Here is a 24,276-nt window from a genome sequence, read left to right as displayed (position 1 = left end):
TTCCTTGGTGTCTTTCTATATCAAGAACAGCAAAACCTCCCTACATTCTTCAACTTCTCGCCGTGCGTCTTTCTATTCTCTTTTTGAATATAAGATCCCGACCTATCGATTTGTATATTCCCTTTCTTAGTACTGCTTCCTTTGGCAAATCTTTTATAATTCTTCCTACCTCTTTCTGGATTTTTTTTCCTTTCCCATTCGTGAAAACCCCTCTAGGTTTTTATTAAATAATTTCTTTTGTTCCATAATGCATTAATACTTACTTAATAATGACATTTTTCTTCCTTTTTATCGTATTTTTTTAAATTAATTTTTCTTCGACGTTCCGATATCCATTTCTTTTTTATTCCTTCTTTTTTAATAATCATACAACAACATCGATTTTAACAATATCTTTTTCCGTTATTAACAGCTTGTTAAAAATGAAACATGTTAAAATCTTTTAACATTCGTTATGTACCAATCCTTTCCTCGTTTAAAACCTTATGCTCAACTACCTTTAACTTAACCAATTTAATCCAATATTATAATATTACTGATAATTTGTAACAACCATTTTATTTTTGTTTTTGTTTTTATGTATTTAGTCAGTTTCTTTTACTTTATTTCTGAATTTAAAATTATTTATATACAATTTTAATATAAGTTATATTTAAGTTGAATGGAATATGGTCCGGGTGCGGTCAAAAAAACTCAAATAGTAGATAATTATACTATTTTATTGCGCCTTCTATGCTATAAATCAAATGTACATATAATTTGTACAATTTTCTTATGCTTAGGGATCTTTTGTCTTATAAAACAATTTAATCTTTATTTCTTTTCAATAAATGCTGAATTAAATTGCAACATCAACTGAATACATATTTGTTCTTGGGAAATGAATAATCACACTGACTTCTATGTAAAAAAAATATGAATTTAATGAACCATTTTTTGCCTAAATTAATTGCCACTTAAAGAGCACTTTCAAAATCAAAATGTTTGTAATTTAAATGCACCATAATTAAAGTATTACAAATAAAAAATTCAAGGTATTGTTTAATTACATTTTTAGGAGACCCCATTTACAAGAGTAGATCCTTCCTAATTCTCTTTGTTTTTTTCTCAAGGCTCCTGTTGTAAACGAAAATTGAATTGCCTCCAGCTTCTTCCTTTAATTTCGGTTATTTCTTTAACGTTTTACTTTATTTCTTTTTCTTCTTCTTATTATTTTTTTATCAAGCTACCCGAGGTAATTTTCTTGGTTCAAATAAATATCCTATTTAGGTAGGAGGATTAAGCTAATTTTATTCTTAAAAATTACTTCATTAAGTTTTCTCAGTGTACATTATATCATAAGTTTTGTTCTTACAGTGAAATATTTGATTATAAAACATTTGATTGGTTTTCACCAAGGTAAATAAAGTAATTTAATTATGAATCGATGTTGATGTTTATTCCTAGAATCCAAAAATAATTTTTTTATCCTTGATCATTAGAATTCGCTGGATAACTACCCACAACAAAGTCGCTCTTTAAAACAAAAAAAAATACAATTAAAAATGCTCTAAAGGAAAGTATACGCGGCAAGAATCGACTACAGAAAAATATAAAATATTTTGGAATCACTATCTCTGTGCATTGGACGAGAAATATCTTTAACGGAGTAACCAAATTTATTTTTATTTATTTATTTCTAGGGTTTTACCCTCCAATGTCTGTGAACCGAATCGGAGACTGTACACAATAACCGAAAAAAAAAAAAGAATTCTAAAGACTTAAGCACTGACACGACGCTAACAGTTATTATGAAACTTGCCTTAAATCCTTAAACTTTTCGTACATATATTAAATATTCAAGAAATGAATGTTTAGTTGCGCCAGGTGGGAATCGAACCCACGACGTTCCGAACCGAGCGCACTGGGACCTGTGCCCCAACCCGCATGGCCGTCACGCCCCTAGAAATTATACATACTTAAATGTTTTTTTTATAGTTTTGTATTTAATAATGCAATAAATAATTAATTTAAATAATACTATTATTTAGTATTTCTTAGCGTTTTTAGACTGTTGAGGTCTTGGTCTAAGCTTATTTTATCTTATATTGCTTTGTCTTGAATCTACTATTGGAGAAACGCTTTGACTAAACGGTTCTTGAATATAGTACCAATAACAATTTTGTATTCTTTTTTAGTTTTAGCTCTTAGTAATATATAGTAATGTATTCTAAAACTTAGAATGAATGCTATATTATAACTTCTATTAATTATCCTTATTCAGGAACACCCGGGCCAGTGACCACTTCTGAAGAAGCCGTCGAGTTCTGCCTCAAGCACGGACTCCCAGTAATCTTCAAAGCTGCTTACGGAGGAGGTGGTAGAGGAATGAGAGTAGTCAGAAATATGGAAGTAAGCAACTTTATACCTCATATTGTGTACTATAGTTCTATAATGTATTTTCAAAGACTAGAGGTTATTTTCTCTATTGTATCTACTATAGACTCCTGCTCAAAGTCTTTTTCTTTCCAGGAAGTCAAAGAAGCCTTCGAGAGAGCCAGCTCTGAGGCCGCCGCAGCTTTCGGTAACGGAGCCATGTTCATCGAAAAGTTCGTCGAACGACCCAGGCACATCGAGGTCCAACTGCTCGGAGATCGGGCCGGCAATGTGATCCACCTTTACGAAAGGGACTGCTCCGTACAGAGGAGGCACCAGAAAGTCGTCGAAATGGCACCCGCACCTCACCTCGAACCAGCCGTGAGTCTTCTTATTACTAGAATTACTTTGTTAATAACTCACTCCCGAAAGTAGTAAGGTAGAGGTTTTGTTATAAGCTAAAAAATTGTCTACAGAACCGAAAATTTCCTCTCGCATTCTATGTTTTGTTCAGTAAGGAACCAATTCATTGCAGTATTTTTTGTAGATAAGTCCTTGTTCCGGTACTAAGCTTATAGTACAAGAGCCCGAAAGAAAAAAGGCAGTTATTTCATCCCAATTTTTGATTACTTTAATGAAGGCTATGTATATATAGTGAAAATTGATGAGTCTACCGAATATAGGTAGGGGGAATAAAAAATGGTGGCTGTTTCAAAATAAAAAAAGAAAAAAAAATTCATTCGATGCTCTATATCATAAAAAGTAGGAACAACAAAAGAAAACCTAAGAGAACGTCATTTAAAGAAGAGTAAATTTGCTAAAATATGAGTCCTAATAGAGTAATTTACGTTAAATATTTTTCGAGATATAGCTTTTTAAAAAGCAACGTTTCAAAAAAATGTATGGGACGTACTGAAAAATCAGTAATTTATTTTGAAAATATATCTCGAAAACCATTTGACATACAGATGTCTATTAGCACTCAAATTAAAGCTGGTTTAATGAGCTATAAACTAGTTTATGATGTTTATCTTCGTAGAAGTAATAGTTTACATGAAATTTGCTAAAATAAATTGATTTATTGTTGTTCGGACACATTTTCATTAGCCAAATTTATATTCATATGTGAATATCATAAAAACTACTACCCCTACCAAGATATGTGTCATACACTACTTTATAGAAAGTTAAATTTCCTTTATTTTGAGTGTTAGCAGACATACTTATGGATCTAGAGATATATTTTTTCAAAAATCCAACATTTTATACGAACACCTAGAAATTAACATTTTGTGAGTTTATTTTGTCAAATATCATAAAAACTACTACAAAGTAAAACATAATTAACTTTTTTGTAGTAAATTGAACTAGCTTTATTTTGAGCGCTGGCAGACATCTGTACGTCCAAAGGTTTCTGAAATGAGGTTTTTCATAAATCAAACCAAGTGGCCGAACGACTATAAATCAATTTATTTTAGCAAATATCATGAAAACTACTATTCCTACGAAGGTAAAGGTCATAAACTTCTTTATATTCCAATAAACTAGCTTTAATTTGAGTGCTAATAGCCATCTGTACGTCACATAGTTCCTGAGTTCAAACAGTTATATCTCGAGAGCTATTGGACGTAAAGAGCTCTTTTAGGGCTAATATTTCAGAAAATTTACTCTTTTTTTAATAATATTCTCTTAGATTTTCTAGTGTTGTTATTAGTTTTTAAGCTCCGAATGAAAAATTAATGTTTTTTTAAGGTTTTGAAACAGTCACCATTTTTATTGCCCCTACCTATATTTGGCAGACTCATCAATTTTGACTAGTAATTATACATAGCTTTTCTTAAAGTAATCAAAAATTGGGGTTAGATAACTGCCTTTTTTTCTTTCCGGCTCTTGTACTACTACTACCGTTTATTTCCAACAATTTTGATTATTTGTTATTGTGGTTATAATTGGCCCCATATCAAATTCCATTATCTGCTTTTGGTTATACATTAACAAATTTAGTTTCCTTGACACATAGATTTTGAGAACGGCTCGTCCGATTTGGTCCAAATTTAGTTAGTCAAGGTAGCAATTTATGAGGTGTGATGTACAAGTATCAGAATGCCTCAGGTAACGTATATTCATTTAAGATTAGAATTGCTAGACAGGAGGATCAGACAAGGTTGAGATTCAATCCTCAAACCACATACAATTGGTATTGGTGGTGGAGGGAACCAGTCGGATAAGGAGACCTTGTGGTTCTTATTTCCAACCCCTGTAGGCTAGACAGCAGAGAAGTAAATATTAACTGCTCCAGGATGGAATTGAACCCACAGCGTTCCGAATCGAGTGCTCTGAGGTTGGGACCCAACCACAAACGATTGGCGAGTTTTAAGGATACGCACCTTGAATCCTCCCTTGATCTAAACTATTTGATATTTGTCAATAGTCAAATGGGACAAAGGAAGTTATTAGGATATTCACCTTAGATCCATTCAGGATAAATAGCAAATCCTAGATCCACTCGCCCTGGGTCCTTGGGAATAGGACCTCACTGTGTATGCATCTACAGTCCAAAGGGGTGTACAAGTTCTTTGGGTATGCTCCTCCTTATATCCTTGAGGCAGACAAAGATTATTCACCATCAGTTAAGCCAACAAGGATTCAAAAAGAAGGAGAGAACCAAAGCAGATTTTGAGTTGTAACAATATTGTTTAAGAATCGAAATAGTGGTACTGTTTGGTTGAATAGTAATATAATAACTCCCTGTCTCTTTCGAAGTTAATATGTACAAACATAACAATATATTATATATTTATACACTGCTAATATTAAAATATATACAAGAAATTAACATCAGGAAATTTTTTTCTTGAATTAAGGTTTAAGTGTTAGCCCCTAGATAACAGTATCGGGCTCGAATGATGTTCTTGAAGTTTTTGAAAGAAATTTTTTTTTATATGAGAAAAAACGTTCTTTAGTGATCATAAAATTCTTTTAGAGTGTCAACTATTGATTGTGTAGTCATCTCAAATAAATAAACAAACTGTTAAATTGAAAAAAAAAAAAAAACTTATAATCATATTAACTATTCAACTCATTAACAGCACCCTCCAATATATTTTGTAGGTCAGAGCTAAGATGCTTGATTATGCTGTTAAGTTGGCCCAACATGTAGGATACGAGAATGCAGGTACCGTAGAGTTCTTGGTGGACCAACAGGGTAACTTCTATTTCATTGAGGTCAACGCCAGGCTCCAGGTAGAGCACACGGTCACTGAAGAGATCACAGGGTATGGATACACAAATCTCAAAAATATTTTATTATTATATTACTCTACTGTATCTTGCTTATTTTTTCTTGATAATTTAGTTTTAGTTTTTACTTCTTCTGAATTTAAATTCCAAAAAGTGAAAGAATAAAAAAACTACAGATTCAAACATGTTTTTCGTCAAAACCACTCAAAAAAAAAAAAAAAAAAAAATTAAACTGAAGAAAATTCTATATAACTACTTAAAACAAGCAAAAATATTAAGCGTCCTGATTACACTTTCGCCCTCTATGACCGCTCATGGACAACTCCTTTAATAAATTATTCTATATATAGGGTCTTTTTTTAAGCCCGATAGAACTTGAAATTGTAAAAAATAACACAAAAAATTAAATTGTAATCAAATTTTTTTTTTTATTCGAAAGATCAATACGTGACATTAACATTTGAAAATGATTTCGGGCATATGGGCACCGCGGCTGTTCTTGACGAAGCGCATTCTGTAAAATTGTGTTCAGCGATGAGGCGCATTTTTGGCTTAACGGGTTTGTTAATAAGCAAAATTGCCGCATATGGTCGTGCGATTTGACACCTCTCGATTATTTCCTGTGGGGCTACGTGAAGTCACTGGTTTATGCTGATAAACCAGCAACAATTGACGCCTTGGAGGCCAGCATTGTTCGTGTTATTCGTGACATACGGCCAGCAGTGCTCGAAAAAGTGGCCCAAAATTGGACGTCCAGAATGCGCTTCGTCAAGAACAGCCGCGGTGCCCATATGCCCGAAATCATTTTCAAATGTTAATGTCACGTATTGATCTTTCGAATAAAAAAAAAAATTTGATTACAATTTAATTTTTTGTGTTATTTTTTACAATTTCAAGTTCTATCGGGCTTAAAAAAAACACCCTATATTATATGTTGTACTATCGATTCAATATATACTCACTGATGGTGTTTGTTCACAGAATTGATTTAGTACAGTCACAAATTAAGATAGCCGAAGGCCACACCTTACCTGAACTCGGTCTTTCGCAAGAAAAGATCATACCTCAAGGTTTTGCCATCCAGTGCAGAGTTACCACTGAAGATCCTGCAAAGAATTTCCAGCCTGATACAGGAAGAATAGAAGTATGTTATTTTAATTTAGTCCTTAGTTATGTATAGAAATTCCTGTGTTTTTTTTTTTTTTTTTATCATATGCATTACATAAAAGCTCTGAAGATTATTATGTGCATTCATTATTTTCCTGACCTGCTTATTCTGCTTTTTTTTCCTTATACTTACCATGTTTTTCTTTCAGGTGTTCCGGTCTGGTGAAGGTATGGGTATCCGTTTAGATTCTGCATCGGCATTCGCTGGAGCCATTATATCTCCCTACTATGACTCTTTGCTCTGTAAAGTCATCGCCCATGCCAGCGATCTTCATGCCTCCTGTGCCAAGATGTCCAGAGCTCTTCGAGAGTTCAGAGTCAGAGGAGTCAAGGTGAGCATACCAAATAGGTTATTAAATAATTACTCAAGCATTTTTTATTAATTGGCTATCAAGCGATTATTGTTAGTACTAAAAAATTTTTTGGAAAAATCAGTATACTTATTTAGAAAAGGCTATGAATTGGGAGTTAAAGACTTCATTTAAAGCTATTGATGTTGGAATAATGTAAAGGATGTTGCATGATCCTTTGGAAATCTGATTCAGGGATATAAAGGAATGAAAAATGCAGTGTTTTATACCTTTATGTGAAAAGTTCAGATAATTCCAAAACTATTGTTAATGAATGGTCTCCTTCTGAGAACCATTCTATGCTTTTATATTTTAGTTGAGCCCCAATTAAAAGCTGTCCCACCTGTTAAAATTTTGAAATAAAAGTACTCATCACCTTCTAATACCCTCCCTCATTCTCTGCCACTTATGTAGAGAGAACTACTTTGTGAGTATGAGATTGTAAAAATAAATTATATTGGTTGGAAATTATCCTAATTTATAATGACAAAACTCTCTTGGTGCATTCCTTTTCTTTAATTCCAATCTTTAAGAACCAAAACAACTTTTATATAGTCTTGTCCTCAACCTTCATTCTTCCACCATCTCTTGAATAAAAGATCTTAACCTACCAATTTATAAATCTCTTCTTATAATATTGCTTCATTGAAAAATTCTTTATCATTCATGCTACCTAACTTTAGAATTCCTTCATCTTCATTCAAAAAACTCCCACTCTAACCTAATTTAAACACCATTTATTTATCCATCAATAAATGCAAATGATCAATCTTCCACATACAGGTAAAGAAAAAATGCCCACTAAGTTTGTAGAAATATTCATGTATGTGTCTATTTTCAATTTGTATATTGCTATTTGACTTATTTTATGTCTTGTAGTTCAATATTTAAACAGGGGCCTATGATGCAGCTAGGAAAATACAAGAAGAGAAATGATTGTTCCAGAAAAAAAAATTTCATTTTATTTCATTTCATTTCAATACATATTCAATCGAAACTTTTCCTATAAAGATTACATAACTCATCCTTCAATTTCCATACTTGTTCCATTGTGCCTATCATCTTTTTTTATAAACTCTTTCCTCCAAATTGTGTCTCATTGCTCATTTCTCTTTACTTTAATTACGTGGAGAACTAGTAACAATACTGAAGAGAATTATGAAGTGTTTTTTCATCATTTTCATAATTGAATCCTCATTATTTCCATGCTTTCATTACATGTTTTATTATACAATCCTGTTTCTCTCTGTATATCTTCATATTCCTTTATATTGAATTTGAAATTCACTATTGTAATGTAGGTGCCCGGACCGAACAAAACAGCTATATTTGATAAATCTTTCATTAACTATACTAAACCCTTAAGGAAATATATCCCTTTCCTTTTTCCTAATGCTCCTAAAATTTTAAATTTTGTTTCATTGCCCATCTACTGTCTCTCCAAAAACCAAAATTTTCTTGAAATGTTGGTTTTTTTGGAATAACAATTTATTTTTTTCTATTATTATATTAATAGAAATATGCTAAATAATGATGGCTGAAGTATTTAAATTTCATTTTCAGTCAAATTAGTTTCATGATTTCTTAAACATTCATGGTCTTCCTTAGTATGCTGTTACTACTTATATCTTTTATTTCCAGACTAATATCCCATTCTTGCTGAACGTGATGGACAACCAGAAGTTTATAAATGGAGCAGTGGACACCTACTTTATCGATGAGAACCCACAACTGTTCACTCTTGTGCCTTCCCAGAACAGAGCGCAAAAACTGCTCAACTATCTTGGCAATGTTTTAGTCAACGGTCCTTCGACTCCACTCGCTACCAAGCTCCCTCCATCTGATATAGACCCACATGTCCCCTCTATACCACTGGGTGAGTGATACAATACCCTAAGAGCACTGGATGTTGGCCAAATAGTTATCAATAATTACTAAAATACAGTATTTTTGCTTTTTTGCTTTGGAATTTTGCACCAAGAGTTTTCAATGTATCAGCAATGGTGTGGATTTTTTTTTTTCATTTTTTAAATAATCAAATACATATTAATGATTTAGAAGGGAAATAGTATTGAATTTAAAAATACATATGTATTATTGGGCTGTGACATAAGTTCTTAACAATTTCAATTGAGAAGCCTAAAGATATCTTAAGAAAAGTAGAAACAAATCTAATAAAATTTAGTAAATGTATTTAAAAAAAATAATTACATCCTAATCTTTGTTATTATATAATTCTACTATTTTTTAAAATAATATCGAATTGAGAAAAGGTCATTATTTAACCACATTGTAATTCACGCAATGATCTCCCAAGATTTGAATTGAAATTAAGACACAGCCCGATAATTTCACTCTATCCTTCTCATTAGTTGTTCAAACAAATACGTAATGATTTTCTTTTCTTGATTTTCAAAGATATTCATTATACAGCAGAACTTAGTAATTTCAATATAAAAAAAAAATTCCATTTATAACTTTTATCGATTATAATTAAAATATTAATTAAAAATAATAACAAGTTGTTTTTAATGTTTTTATATTATTGATATTTGTATACTTGTCTGTTTTAAGTATTAATTATCACTTGCTAAAAATAGGCCAGTATAGAATTCTTGATCTATCAAACAGTCTTTTACTGGAAAAACTATGTTGAATTTCTAAATGATTTTCCAAAATAACCAAGTCATTTTGTTTTTGTTTTTTGCTTTCCTGTTATTCTTTTTTGTTAATCGGTTGAGATATATGTTATTTTTGTTATTAACCAAGGGTACTTTTGATTTTTAATTATCAAGGTACTATATAGAAAATGGTTAACACACTTTTAGAAACTGGTTATTAAAAAAACTTAAGACCCTCTTTGCAATTAATTTGAGAAAAATAAGTTATTTTTAGTTATTTGTTTATTTTGACTCAATGCATCGCTAAGCACTATTATTTTTTCCATAAATTACTATCATTCTGCTGTAAGTTTAAATAAATGTGATTTCCACTTCTTTCCGTTTTAAAAATTTTATTTTCTTCAAGAATAAATTAATTAAATTATAAAACATTACATTATTAAACAATGAAAAGTAGTTATTTTTAACAGGGAGCTTTGTTAATTTGAATGTAGCTGAATCATTACTCATAGATCTTACTGTTAATTTAAAATTAATATAACATAATATAACTGAATCTGTATGTATAAGATATTTTTGAAGAATATAGCAGCTACATTCAAAGATATAGAGGACTATTTCTTTTATAATTATGAATTTATGTAAATATATCAGTCACATTGTTTAATTTTTTTTTTTTTTTCAAGTCACTTTGGTGTTGTGTTTTTTTAATGTATTATTCTTTTACCACTTTTTTTGCATAAGTTTTTGTTGCATGTTTTTTCCCTAACTGGTGTAGGAATATTTTGAAAACCTAACAATTTTTTTTTTATGTGATATTCCATGAAAATTTGACGTTTTTGCTCTTGTATATTTTGTTATTTGTTTTTGTTCTTTCTAAATATTTTGTATAGTTAGTTTTTAATTAGTTTTGCTAGTTTTTAAAAAAAACTTATACTATTCTATAAACTACAACAATCCTTCAGAAAATAGTAAATAAATAACTGATATCGTTGTTATATCCAAGAAATTAAATAAGCGAAAATTTCGAGGCTTATTGTGAAAAAGAATATTTGTAGAATATTTTAATTTATCTTCGTTCTACAGGTTCAGAGATTGTTTTAAAATACCAAGAATCAGATCAATTGATCCTTACTTTTTTTTAAATGAAGTATTTAAAAAACAAACATTGAATTAAAATGAATGATTATTGGCATCAATAGTTCCATGAAGTATAGTTCCAACCTATGTTTATTATTTTGGAAACTTGACATCATACCTTGATGACCTATTGTTTTTTTTTCTTGATTAAATATCTCTTCTTTTGTTTCCATAGTTCTGTTGTTAAGCTTATTATGTTATGTTTTGGATTCCTTGTCTGACATTTTTCTATTCTACGTTGACATATGTTTTTGAATTAGTAATTTTTAATGGAAAAAAAGACAGGTTCTCAGAAATATCCTTTCATCAGTCGCTCTCTTCATTTTTTTTTTCCATCTGTATGCTGTGTGTTACGTAGAATTGAAATACAAACCCTTGTTGATTAATATTTGTTTGTATATTTGGGCTTAATTTATAATGGATATTAATCTTACTTAATATCTGTTTCAGATAAGGACAGTTATGTTAACGGTAAAGGTAATACATTTTTTGTGCTGTAGAATTAAAGCACGCTGTCCTTGCTGGTTTTTAATTTCTCCTATGTTTTCATTGCTGTTAATAATCTGCTGATCGGCCCTTCTTTCTTTTTTCTTTAGATTTTATGGTTTTTTTCTTTATGCTTAGTTTTTATCTGTTTTCTTTTCTTTTCTTTTTTTACATATATTATGCGACTATGTGCAGATTTGTCAAGAACTGAAGATGGTGAAGTAGTAGGTGAGATATTGATCCTCAATATTTTTTCATGTGATTTCATGTATTATATGTTATTTTATATGTAAAATTTAAATTAGCTTTAGATTTATTTAAATGGCTTTAGCAATCTAAATAAAAATAATTATTTTTTATGAAGTTATCCATAAAAATATACTTATACCTTGATATCTGAATTGTTTTCAAAAGATTTCTTATTCAAGATAGGCATTTATAATTTTTTTAAATCACTTCAACAGTTTATCAATATATGAACCACATAATAAAGAACATAATTTATTTATTTTTTTTTTTGAGAAATAATTTTTAACTAATTCTTAAGACCCTTATGCCTTTTATTTTATAAATTATTTTAAATCCATCTTCATTTCATTGTAATGTTTACAGAAATCATATTTTATCACATTGATCAAATTAAAAATATAAGAATCATCATTAAGCAGATTCTTTTAAGTCTTTCAATTTATAAATATAAATTTTTAATACCTATATTCTTTAATTTCTAATATTAAATGGATATATTAATATGCATTAATTGTTCATAGTATTATATCATAATTATTTTGAAAAAGTCATTTAACAAATCGTGAAATATCAATGTAAGTAGTGCTTTTCATAGTGGTAGTTGTAATTAGAACTGTATTAAGATAAGCATGATTATGGGTGGTGATTTTGCATGTTCTGAGCACGACTAAAAAATGTTTATTTCCAAATAGTTTGTAGTTTTTCATTCATTAAAAAAAATATATTTAAATTTAGTTGATATTACATGTTATAGTTTACATAATATAATATTTCTTTATTGATTCCAAAAAGAATCATTTTATGGTGTTTTTCATGATAAACCATGAAGATCATAGGTTTACAACTGGAGCCACAGCTTTTTATGAACAGGACACTGTATAATCTACCTTGAATTTATTTTTAAATTAGTTAGTAAAAATAAACATACCATATTGAAAATGAATCTTTCCTTCTTTAATAGATCTTGAATAAGGAAATAGTTATTTTTTTCAAGATCAATTATGTCACCAGATACCAATTCTTCCATGATAATGTTCCCAACCACCCAAACCCACTTGTTTCTAACCTGGTTTCTCTTTCAATACCTGATAATCCCCCAAGGCATCTGAAAAGAAGATGGCTCCAAGATCTTTTCTACTAACATAATTGGAGTTCTATCAATGAGTAGATTTTCCACATGTTTGTATCATGTTATTTTATATTCAATTGCAATTTTACATGTTGTATATAATTGTATACAGTTGTAAATAACAGTAAATAAAAAAATAATAAAAAAGAAATATATTGATTATTTATTTAAAGTTTAAATTAAAGAGAAAATTTTAATGATGCATGTATTAGCAGTATTAGTAATAATACTTCTAATTCGATTAAAATATATTCAAGATATTGTGACTAACTCTATATAAAATGAAGTTTAATTGTATTTTCACTAAATGTTTTTATATCCGCCTAATATATTAAAATTCAATTTTGTTGTTCCCCCCAGTTTCTGATCCCCCTGCGGGTCTCAGACAGATTTATAAAGAAAAAGGACCCGAAGCATTTGCTAAAGCAGTTAGAGAACATCCTGGCCTTTTACTGATGGACACAACATTCAGGGACGCTCATCAATCCTTACTCGCTACTAGAATCAGGTCTAGGGACATCCTCAAGATATCTCCCTACGTTGCCCATAAGTTCAACAACCTTTATGCTGTTGAGAACTGGGGTGGAGCCACATTTGATGTTGCTTTGAGGTAATTATCTATCCAAAAAAAGTTTTTATATTTATTTTTTAAGTTATGTATACTTATACATTAATAAAGAATATTTTTTATTTATTTGTAATTTACTATGTTGGTTAGAAAGGTAATTCATAAATTTAATGATACATCCTAAGTTATATGTTTTCACTTGATTTTTCAAAAAGGTTTTGTTTGTACTTTATACTTTTTTTCTTTTTCTGTAAGAATTAGCCCTTTTGATAATTTCTTTATTTTTTCTTAACGTTTGAACAATATTATGGCCTTGTTGCTCATTATTCAGTTACTTGTTCTTCTTAAATTATTTTATAGACATATATCAACTCAGATTAAAAAAGCTGTCACATTGAAAATGAAAATTAGAATAAAAGTCCACATAGTCGTTTATTAGTTATAAGTATTTTCTTATTATCTGTCTCAAAATTAATACCCTTTTTTTTCATTCCCATCTTCTCCTCCTTATTTCAGTGTACAGTGCACATCAAGGAATTAGATAATGGGAAAAAAGCCTGAAATGTTGTTCAAATGTTAAGTTAAATAATGGAGTCATGAAAAGCGCTAATTTTTCCAGAAAAAAATAATAATAATAAAGTGATTTATAAAAACAAAATCACTCTAAGCATAAGCACCTTTTATAAATAAAAGGAAAATGGTAATATATGTTCTTTTATATATTACACACTGTAAATCAACGATGTTCCTAAAAGTTATAACATCTTTTTTTCACTAAAACAATTCTTTTTCTCAACTTTATTCTTTTTAAACTTCTAACGTTTCGACCACTTAGGTCATTTTCAAGGATTCCTTTATTTTGTTTTCATTTTTTCCTTTAAAATTCTTTAAATGTCGGCTAATTGCCTTTGACCCATAAATTCTTCTATAAAATTCCTTCCCAAATTTAAAACTTTTACTAACCACTTTTCTTACTATTATTTTCATTTGCAAACTCCAAACAGCAGCAAATGAAAATAATAGTAAGAAAAGTGGTTAGTAAAAGTTTTAAATTTGGGAAGGAATTTTATAGAAGAATTTATGGGACAAAGACAATTAGCCGGCATTTAAAGAATTTTAAAGAAAAAATGAAAACAAAATAAAGGAATCCTTGAAAATGACCTAAGTGGTCGAAACGTTGGAAGTTTAAAAAGAATAAAGTTGAGAAAAAGGATCAAAATTGTTTTTAAAGAAACTAAACCACTCTCAAACAAGTATATTAATAAAAAATAAATTCTTTTTCTTAAACAAGTAAATTGTTTCTATAATAATATTTAATAACACAATACCTTGATACCACATTTTTATTTACAAACTTTTCTAATATAATAACATATATCTAAGGTGAGCATTTGAAATTGAAACGAGTTACCTTGAAGTTTTAACTATAATATCAGTTGGGAAAAAAGTCTAGTAAGTTCACAAACGTAATTCCAACGAATGTTCCGTTGTTGTATGAATTAAATGTTTCTATGAATTAAAAATTTGCACTACTAAATGAATTTTTTTATTTGCTTGCTAGAACAGTTTGTGAAAATCTTTATCTGTGGCACAAAAAAAATCTTTTAATTCATGAGTTGTATACATTTAATTTCAATAAAAAAGATATAGCCATAATTAGTGATCATAAAGAATTTTAATAAACTAGGAAAGGAAGAAGAAAATCAGATTGAATTAGTAATCAGATATTTTCAATGTGTTTCATAAAATTGGCACATTTTTCGTTTTATGTCCTAATGTTTTTCATGCGCAAGAAAGAATGTTAAAAAGACTTAATCAATTAAAACATTGTATTTTTTAAAATAGTTTAAACCAGGACGATCAATAATGTATGTAGATTTAAGTGCTTTTATTTATTTGTTTAATCTTAAGACTGAATTTTGAATATTCATTTTATATTTTTTTTACGATTCCTCTGTTTATATTAGTACTTTTCGGTGATTCCTCCCCTAACTGAAACGACTCTCTAATGGACATCATTATTATACCTAAGTTCAGATTTATTTTGTTTTTCAGATTTTTTTTTTTTTTTGTTATCCTAAGATTTTTTTTTTTATTTCTATTTGTATTTTCCTTCATTTATTTAATTATTATTTATGTTTATTTTTTCATTTTTAAAGCAAAAGTTCTTAGTTATCCAAGATATCCATAACATAAACTTATGAGAATTTGAATCTTTAAAATTATAACAAATTTAAAGCTACATTTTCTTTAATGCATGTATTCTTAAGTACTTTCTCTTTCTACAAAAATATTATGTTCTTAGGTTCTTACATGAGTGCCCATGGGAAAGGCTAGAAGATATGAGAAAACTTATCCCCAACATCCCGTTCCAAATGTTGTTGAGAGGTGCTAATGCCGTTGGATATACCAATTATCCCGACAATGTTGTATATAAGTGAGTACAAGTCTTAACTTAATTGTTTTTTTTTTTTGCTAAGTAAACTAGAAGCAGTCATAGCATAGCCTACTGAATCTTCAGCATGATAAAAAAACAACAAAAAAAAACAGTCATTCATAACTTTTTTTTGTGTATGTTACATTCTTTACGTGAACAAGTCAAGCTCAAATCATTCATTAATGTCAGATTTAACTTTAGTGTAAGTAGTGCAATGGAGAGGGTAAGCAGGCAGGAAAGTGAATCCAAAAAGGTGGACTTTGCGATGGGACCTGAGACATGGCCGAGGAATAAGGAAAGAGTACAAGCTATTCACTTGCCCCCATTTCTTTCAATTTAGATTGCTATGACAGACATTCATATTAACCTCAATGTAAACATAAGCCCCTGGGGCATGGTCTTTTTAGGCTTCTCGTTTGCTTTGAAGGAGAGAAGGATTGTGCCACATGGATTTGACATGTAAAAACCTTTAAGTTTTATATCTAAAATATTGTATAATTTATGTTTCTAATTGATTAAGAATCATTGAAAATTATATATTTAAATTTTTTGCAGTTGAATTGATTTGTACATAAGCTACTAAATTAAGATAAAATAGGAATATAAAAATCATTGAAAAAAATTTAATAGATAAACATTAAAAATGAAAAAAATAATTAAAATGATTGTTTATTGGAGTTATAAATAATTTAAAAAGCCTTTTACACTTTACAGAGTTTCTTTCTTTTTTTTTTTAATTTTGGCATTTTCTCATTTAAATAAAACTTATTTCAACTATTTATTATAAACAAATTTATTATGGTTGTTATGTTTTTACTAGTGTGATTCTTATTTAATTTATTAGATTATTAAAATAAAATATGAACCATAGAGCATATAGTGTCCTTTCATATTCTATTCATTGACTATCAACAAGCTTTTGATAGCATTAATAAAGCCAACTTAATTAAATCACTAATAGAATAGAATATTCCAAAAAAGTTAATAAGATATATAAAGACGACTGTATACTGTACGGCAATAGTAATGCCAGCATAATTGAGTTATAGTAGTATCAGTAGTACGTTTGCAATATCAACCAATGTAAGGTAGGGAGATGCTCTTTTATCTAGCACTACATTAAATAGTAAATATCTTAAATATGCAAGGAAGCATATTCTATTTAAGTTGTCAAATTTGTACATATGCATATGATGTAGATAGCTCTTGAGGCTAGTAGTTTTCAAATCTTAACTGATATTTTCAATAAACTCAATAGCGAAAGTAAAAATGTGGGCCTTGAAGGAAATGATACAAAAATGAAATATATATATGCATTGCCTCAGATAATTCAAGAGTTTTTGAAAATCTTATACCCTATACCTTTATATTATCCATAACATGAACTTTTACTTACCTTGGAACAGAAATAAATAATGAAAATGGTAATGGAGGTGTAAAAAAGGTTTATGGCCAGTAACCATGCCTATTTTCCAAACTTAAAGTTTTTTAAATCATCCTAGGTATCAAGGAAATGAAAGTAAGGTTATATGCAACATTTATAAGACCTATTCATACATACATGGCTAAAACAGAAATTTATTACCACTATCACAAATCCATTAAGAGTTTTAACCAGGTAGATGTGTCCTACTTTTTGTTCTCTTAGAGGTATCCTGTGATCATTTATCTCATGGTAGATGATTTTTACTATTTTTTAAAAATATAATTGGATGTGATTTTTATATAACTGATAAAAATCTTTACAATTACTTTCAATGCAATTTGAAATTGTAATTGTAAATTGTAGCTTCTCCATCAGGGACTAAAGAACCCAGATTTTATAAAAGATCTAAAATCTTCTTGCCTTGGTTCGTGATTTAAAATAAGAAACATAGGAGATGTCCAGGTGAACAAAATGCTCAAATGAAAAAATATGTCACGCTACAAGTGTAGTGGTAAGAGAAATGCTCAATCTTATCGTTGTGAGGAGGCCAAAGCAAAACTAAATTGAGTATAGCTGTGGAGGTAAAAGAGTAACATAAGCAAGTGGCAATAGCAGCATTGAAGGGTTAACAGGAGGTAGACAAAAGTATAAACAAAACAGATGAAATACTAAGAAAATATAGACGAATATTTCCCAATCTGAGCAAAATGCTCAAGGCTACATTTCTCCCGGGTTAAGAGTAAAATATTTAGAAAAATATTTGGCCTTTTGAGTAATTCAAGAATGGGGGATAATAAGAAATAATGAGCTCTATGGGTTATACATCCCCTGAACCCGAGCTCAGAGCTGCTGCACTAACAACAATTTATGAGCTATACCCCATAGAGCAATGGTTACACATTTATACCGATGGGTCTGTGTCCGGTATTAACAAGGGAGCTAGAGCAGGTATACTCAATCAACTTTCAATTGTCATTTCCTGTTGGAGCTGGATGTGATAATTATGATGCAGAAATGCAGGGTATCTGGTTTGCGATGGAAGCCACTATTGAATGCAATGACAACACTTTAATCTTTAGCGACTCCCAAGCCGTAATACAAAAATTAACAACACCTGATGCCGCAGAGTCACCCACGGAAGAAAAGTGCAGAAACATGGCTGCTATCACGGAGAAAAGAGGAAGGGTTATAGCTCTGCAGTGGATACCAGGCCATGTTGGTATAGATGGTAATGAGCAAGCTGACTAGTTGGCTAAGCTCGGTTGTGCAGAGAACCAGCCTGTTCTACCACTGTCCTACAGAACAGTAAAATCACTTATAAGTTCTTATTGTAAGGACAGAACAAATGCTATACACAAAGTTCAAGCGGAAGGAAAGAAGTGGGAGAGCCTACTGCATAAGGATAAACAAATTCCCAGCAATCTTAGCAGAGCTGAGAGAGTCGCTTGTTTTCGGCTAGTAACAGAACATGATCTGCTCCAAAAACACCTCCATCAAATTAGCATCATAGGGATGGGACACATGGATGGAGACCAACTAAGACGAAGAGTAAAATACAGAAATTGTAAGCTTTGAAACCCATGAAATTCCTGTCGGATTATTAATTACTTAACCTCATGCTAAGTTCTGAAGATGCTGTGTGACGGAACATCAAAAAAGATGCTCTTAAGCAGAATTTATGAGGCCAGAAGAAAAGTAAGATCGAGAAGAAGATAGATGGATGATGTTGAGGAGAACTTCAAGTTGCTGAGAGTAGCAAACTAGAGGGAAAAGGCTAAGCGTAGCGACATTTGAAAAACTATTATTCAGCATCCCGGGCTGAAGAGCTATGGAGAAGAAGAAGAAGAATATTATTAATATTAAAAACTAATGCAATTATTTATATATATATTTTACTTTCAGATTCTGCGAACAAGCTGTCAAATCAGGTATGGACATATTCCGTGTCTTCGATTCTCTTAACTACTTGCCGAACCTGATCCTTGGAATGGAGGCCGCTGGTAAAGCAGGAGGTATTGTTGAAGCAGCCATTTCATACACTGGTGATGTTTCAGACCCAAAGAGAACAAAGTATGACCTCAACTACTACACAACTCTGGCTACTGAATTGGTTAAAGCCGGAACTCATGTCTTGTCTATTAAGGTATCATAATAGTTATTTTCTCATTATAATGTTTACTATTATAAATATTGATTAAGTTATTTTTAATTTTGTTATATGATCAGTAACATGTGTCATTTTAATTTTATTTATCGTCCATTGAGTATAAAGGAAGATATAGGATTGATCAAATTTTCAGATAGAAGAGCTGACTACTATAGTACAAGAGCCCTAGAGGAAAAAAAAGTCAGTTATTTTAATTTTTGATTACTTTAATGAAAACTATGTATAATTACTAGTCAAAATTGATGAGTCTGCCAAGTATACGTAGGGGGAATAAAAAATGGCGGCTTTTTAAAAACATTAAAAATAATTAATTTTTCATTCGGAGCTCTATATCTTTAAAACTACCAACAATAGAAAATCTAAGAGAACATCATTTAAAGTAGAGTAAATTTGCAAAACTGAAAGCCCTAATAGAGCTATTTACGTTCAATAGTTCTCGAGATACAGCTTTTTAAAAAGTAATATTTCATAAAAATGTTGTACAGAACGTACTGAAAGATCAGTAGTTAGTGAATTTATTTTGAAAAATGTAATTTCAAAAATCCAACATTTAAACGAACAACTTGAAATTAACAGTTTGTGAATTTATTTTGTCAAATATCATAAAAACTACTACTCCTACAAAGATAAACATTATAAACTATTTTAAAGTAAATTTAAATAGCTTTAAATTGAGTTCTGACAGACATCTGTACATCCTATGGTTTCTGAACTACAGTTTTTCAAAACTAAAACTTATTGTCCGAACAACTACAAATCAATTTATTTTAGGAAATATTATGAAAACTACTATTCCAATGAAGGTAAAGGTCTTAAACTACTTTATAGTACGTTTAACTAGCTTTAATTTCCTCACATACCTGAGATATATATTTCTCAAAATAAATTAACTAACTACTAACCGTTCAGTAGATTTTAGAACTATTGGACATAAATCGCTCTATTAGGGCACATATTTTAGCAATTTTACTCTCCTTTAAACAATGTTCTTTTAGATTTTTTAGTGTTGTTGGTAGTTTTTAAGACATAGAGCTCTGAATGAAAAATTAATGTTTTTTAAGGTTTTGAAACAGCCACCATTTTTAATCCCCCTACCTATATTTGGCAGACTCATCAGTTTTGAGTAGTAATTATACGTAGTTTTCATTAAAGAAATCAAAAATTGGGGTGACGTAACTGCCTTTTTTTCTTCCTGGTTCTTGTAATACTACTGCTGATATACTTATGTTTGTAGATGTCTGAAAATTTCGCTGAGTCTATATCTTCCTCTTTACTCTTTCTACATAAAATGAAATTACAATGAACCATTATTGTTAATCATATTACAAAAATCTATCAGGAGCAGTTTGTTATTTAAAAAAAAACTGGTAGAAAATAATATGTTAGATGTAAAATAAATAATTATTTTTCTTTTGTCCTGTAAAGTTACTTAATTTGCAGATAAGAAGTATTGGCAGCTCTTTGTAGATTTATTTTGTTCAAAACTATTTTAATTGAATACTCACTAACCATAACTATACTTATTTTTCTGGAAACAAAAAAAATAATTTTTTTCTTTTTCTTTTCCATCTTCCTCTCTTTGTGCCATATCTACCAGAGAGTGAGAGAAGATGAAGTTTGGTTTAGTTCTTTGAATTTATTTTACTCCTTCATGTGTGATTGGGCCAGTAAAGAAGGCCTTGTTACTTTGGGACAATTGGGGCCTTTATATACCCAATGGCCGATGGGTTTTCTCCTCTGAGGTGCTTACAGTAAATGTTCTTGTGTCAGGGGTCAATTTAAAGTGTGCTGTTTCTTGTGTGTTTGTCCATTGAATTGAACTCAGGCATCCGAGGAAGCGTTGTTCCCCACTAGCTGTGCACATCTGCTAGCCTCTGCAGTTAAACTTGTAATTTCCAAAGTCTATATTCAATAAAAAATATTACATGAGATCATTTATTGTCTATTTTTCTTTATCATCAGTTTTAAACTTGTTCTCTAAGTTGCTATATCAATGGTTCTCTGATACAATCTTAAGAACAATAATTATCAATTATTGAAAAAAAAAAAAAAAAGGTGTATTTACAAGAATATATTATTATTATATGAAAAACTTCTTTGGAATATCAGAAAAAAATGTATCCCTTCAGCAAAATAAAATAACTGTTATTAAATTTAATTTACAAATAGTTTACTGATAAAAAACTTCTTATAATTTTTTTTTTAATTATACTAATCTTTCACAATTATAGACTTTTTCTTACATTTTATTTTGTTATAATCTTGCTTTTTTTTTTTTTAAATTGTTTAAGATAGTTGGTTCTATTTTTAAAAATTTTTAGTGTATAAATTTTAAAATATTCTTTCAAGGATTTTTTCATGAAAGAAATTTACTCCTAATATAGTCAATTTCACTGCTATTTCAAGTTCAGTTGCACACTATTGAAATTTTACAGTAACAAAACAAATAAAATCTTAATATAGATTTAAATTCAATAAACATTTAAATTATTTTGTATTTATTCTATTAATGTTGTTATGATTCAATTTCAGGATATGGCTGGCCTGCTGAAGCCTAAGGCTGCCAAACTATTAGTTTCTGCTATTAGAGAAAAACACCCTGATGTGCCGATCCATATCCACACCCACGACACTAGTGGAGCTGGTGTTGCTGCAATGCTGGCCTGCGCTGAGGCTGGTGCTGATGTTGTTGATGTTGCAGTTGATTCCATGTCAGGTTTGACGTCTCAGCCGTCAATGGGAGCCGTTGTTGCATCCTTAGAAGGAACACCACTTGATACAGGTTAGAGGCATTAACTTTGTCTTTAATTTTCTTTATATTCCATTGTTTTCTGGAGCACTGAGCTGAACATCAATGTAACTTTACTTGAACCCTGTTTCATGATGAAGTATTAGTTCATGTGCAAGTATATAAACTACAAGGTACAAGCTATAATGAGGACGATTATCAGTGATAGTATAGAAGTTACAAAATTACATGCCAGCATTGTACAAGTCAATGAAATTGTATAGCATGTCTTGTATTGAATGAAACAAGACCCAATATCGGGAGAAGACAAGAAAATATCAGAAGAACCCCACCGAGCAGTTCTATAAAAATATATTTTCTCATATGATTCAAAAATCGTTGTTTTCACTAGCAAACATGGGGAAAGACATCATAAAAATTTATATTAGACTTTAGACAAATCATGGAATTTGAAATAACTACCTGCACTAAGTATGCATTACTGAAACTTCTCTATGAGAAAATAGTAGCAGTAATGAGACTCATAAACTTATACAAAAAACAATGAGAAATATTGTTCAAACATCTAGATACAAATCAAAACATTATTTATGATATTATATTTTATTACTTTAATTATACTATGCACAAGTGTGTTACATCCAGAAATATTTGAAATCTATAAACAAAATTGTACAACAGATATAGTTATGGTATATTATATTAGCAAATCAGATATATTTAACTTAATAAATAATAGCGGTATCGAAGGGACTGGGAAAACTGTTCTAGATTTCATAGAATATAATTAATTAATTTTTGGCTGTATTGAAACTATAAAAATGAATAAGCCAATGCCAGCAATACATGGGGGGGGGGGGAAGACCCCAACAGAGCAAGTCAAAGTTTGAGATTATGAATAGATGACTTGTAATCTTTATTTATTCTCGAAAACTTATAATTATATAGCCTATTGTGTTTTATTCAGGTGTCCAGTTAAGTAATGTCTCAGAATACTCTGCCTATTGGGAACAAACTAGGACACTGTATGCACCTTTTGAATGTACCGTCACAATGAAATCTGGAAACGCTGATGTCTACCTTAATGAGATACCCGGAGGACAATACACCAATCTCCAGTTCCAGGCATTTTCACTTGGTCTTGGTGACTTCTTTGAGGATGTTAAGAAAGCTTATAGGGAAGCCAATCTTCTTCTTGGGGATATCATAAAGGTAACTTATCATGAATCCTTAATTTTGTAAAATAGTTATTTATTCAAGTTTCTTACTTGGTTTGATGTTTCGTTGTTGTTTATTTATTATTTGTTTCCATTCTTGGTGAACATTAATTTTAATTTTAAAATAGGTGACACCTTCCTCTAAAGTTGTTGGAGACTTGGCACAGTTCATGGTCCAGAACAAGCTGACAAGTGCAGAGGTGATGCAGAGGGCAGAAGAACTCAGCTTCCCCAAGTCTGTTGTCGAGTTCCTTCAAGGAGCTATTGGAGAGCCCTACAAAGGTTTCCCTGAGCCATTCAGGTCTAAGGTAACCAATAATAACTTTTTTGTTTTTCTAACATATTAAGTTCTCTTTATATGTTTTTAGAGATGTAGTTAATGAAAAATTTATCAATTTTAATATTTTGTCCCTGCATATCAGTTTATTTTAACTTTTTATATTTTTAACATATTGAGGCCCCTTTGTAAGCTTTCAGGAGGATTCCATACAGTTACTGAACTTGTGTTTCAGTTTAACTATTGTTCCAAAATTTTTACTATTAATTTTAATATAAAAATTCAGCAAGAGCTTTTATTAAAAAAAAAAAAAAAAACCTTTTATGGTTTATGGCTTTGATGAAATTTTTATTTTATGCAAATAAAAATTAATTTTTTATTGAAACTATTTTGAAATAAAAATTAATTGTTATTTTTGTGGTATACTTTACCTCCATAAATCTCAATAAAAAAAAAATTATTCTAGACTGACAATCTATTTCTAGAACCTGATTTAGCCCACACTGCTACAATTTGATCGTTTTCTGACTATTATTTTGCTATAAATGATAATAAAGCAACAAATTGATGCCATATATTTGTCCAACATTTGTGAACTTTAAAGCTGTCTTTACACAGAGGCAATAATACACTCTCTACTATCACATTATGGAGGGATTCTTGTGCTTTAACTTCTAGTAACTGGCCACAAAATCATC

General features: G+C 30.0%; 1 protein-coding gene across 4 annotated transcripts in view; it reads left to right on the top strand.

The window, feature by feature from the left end:
• The window catches only part of PCB (Pyruvate carboxylase), a 576,937-nt gene that overhangs the window by 548,351 nt on the left and 4,310 nt on the right, over positions 1–24,276 (top strand). For 3 of the 4 annotated variants that reach the window (XM_067046399.1, XM_067046397.1, XM_067046398.1), the window contains 13 exons: positions 2,264–2,391; positions 2,512–2,736; positions 5,467–5,630; positions 6,577–6,739; positions 6,912–7,094; positions 8,754–8,988; positions 11,555–11,587; positions 13,098–13,347; positions 15,611–15,742; positions 19,071–19,311; positions 21,868–22,117; positions 23,052–23,296; positions 23,430–23,609. In XM_067046399.1, the coding sequence (XP_066902500.1) occupies positions 2,264–2,391; positions 2,512–2,736; positions 5,467–5,630; positions 6,577–6,739; positions 6,912–7,094; positions 8,754–8,988; positions 11,555–11,587; positions 13,098–13,347; positions 15,611–15,742; positions 19,071–19,311; positions 21,868–22,117; positions 23,052–23,296; positions 23,430–23,609 (2,429 nt within the window). The remainder of the gene's footprint in view (positions 1–2,263; positions 2,392–2,511; positions 2,737–5,466; positions 5,631–6,576; positions 6,740–6,911; positions 7,095–8,753; positions 8,989–11,554; positions 11,588–13,097; positions 13,348–15,610; positions 15,743–19,070; positions 19,312–21,867; positions 22,118–23,051; positions 23,297–23,429; positions 23,610–24,276) is intronic. The other variant, XM_067046400.1, reaches the window with a different exon arrangement.

Source organism: Halyomorpha halys, unplaced genomic scaffold (genome assembly GCF_000696795.3).
Source record: "Halyomorpha halys isolate HHAL.00 unplaced genomic scaffold, Hhal_1.1 Scaffold256.1, whole genome shotgun sequence".
NCBI classification, from domain to species: domain Eukaryota; kingdom Metazoa; phylum Arthropoda; class Insecta; order Hemiptera; family Pentatomidae; genus Halyomorpha; species Halyomorpha halys.
The sequence above is the reverse complement of the archived record's forward strand: the minus strand, read 5'-3'. Positions and strand labels throughout refer to the sequence as shown.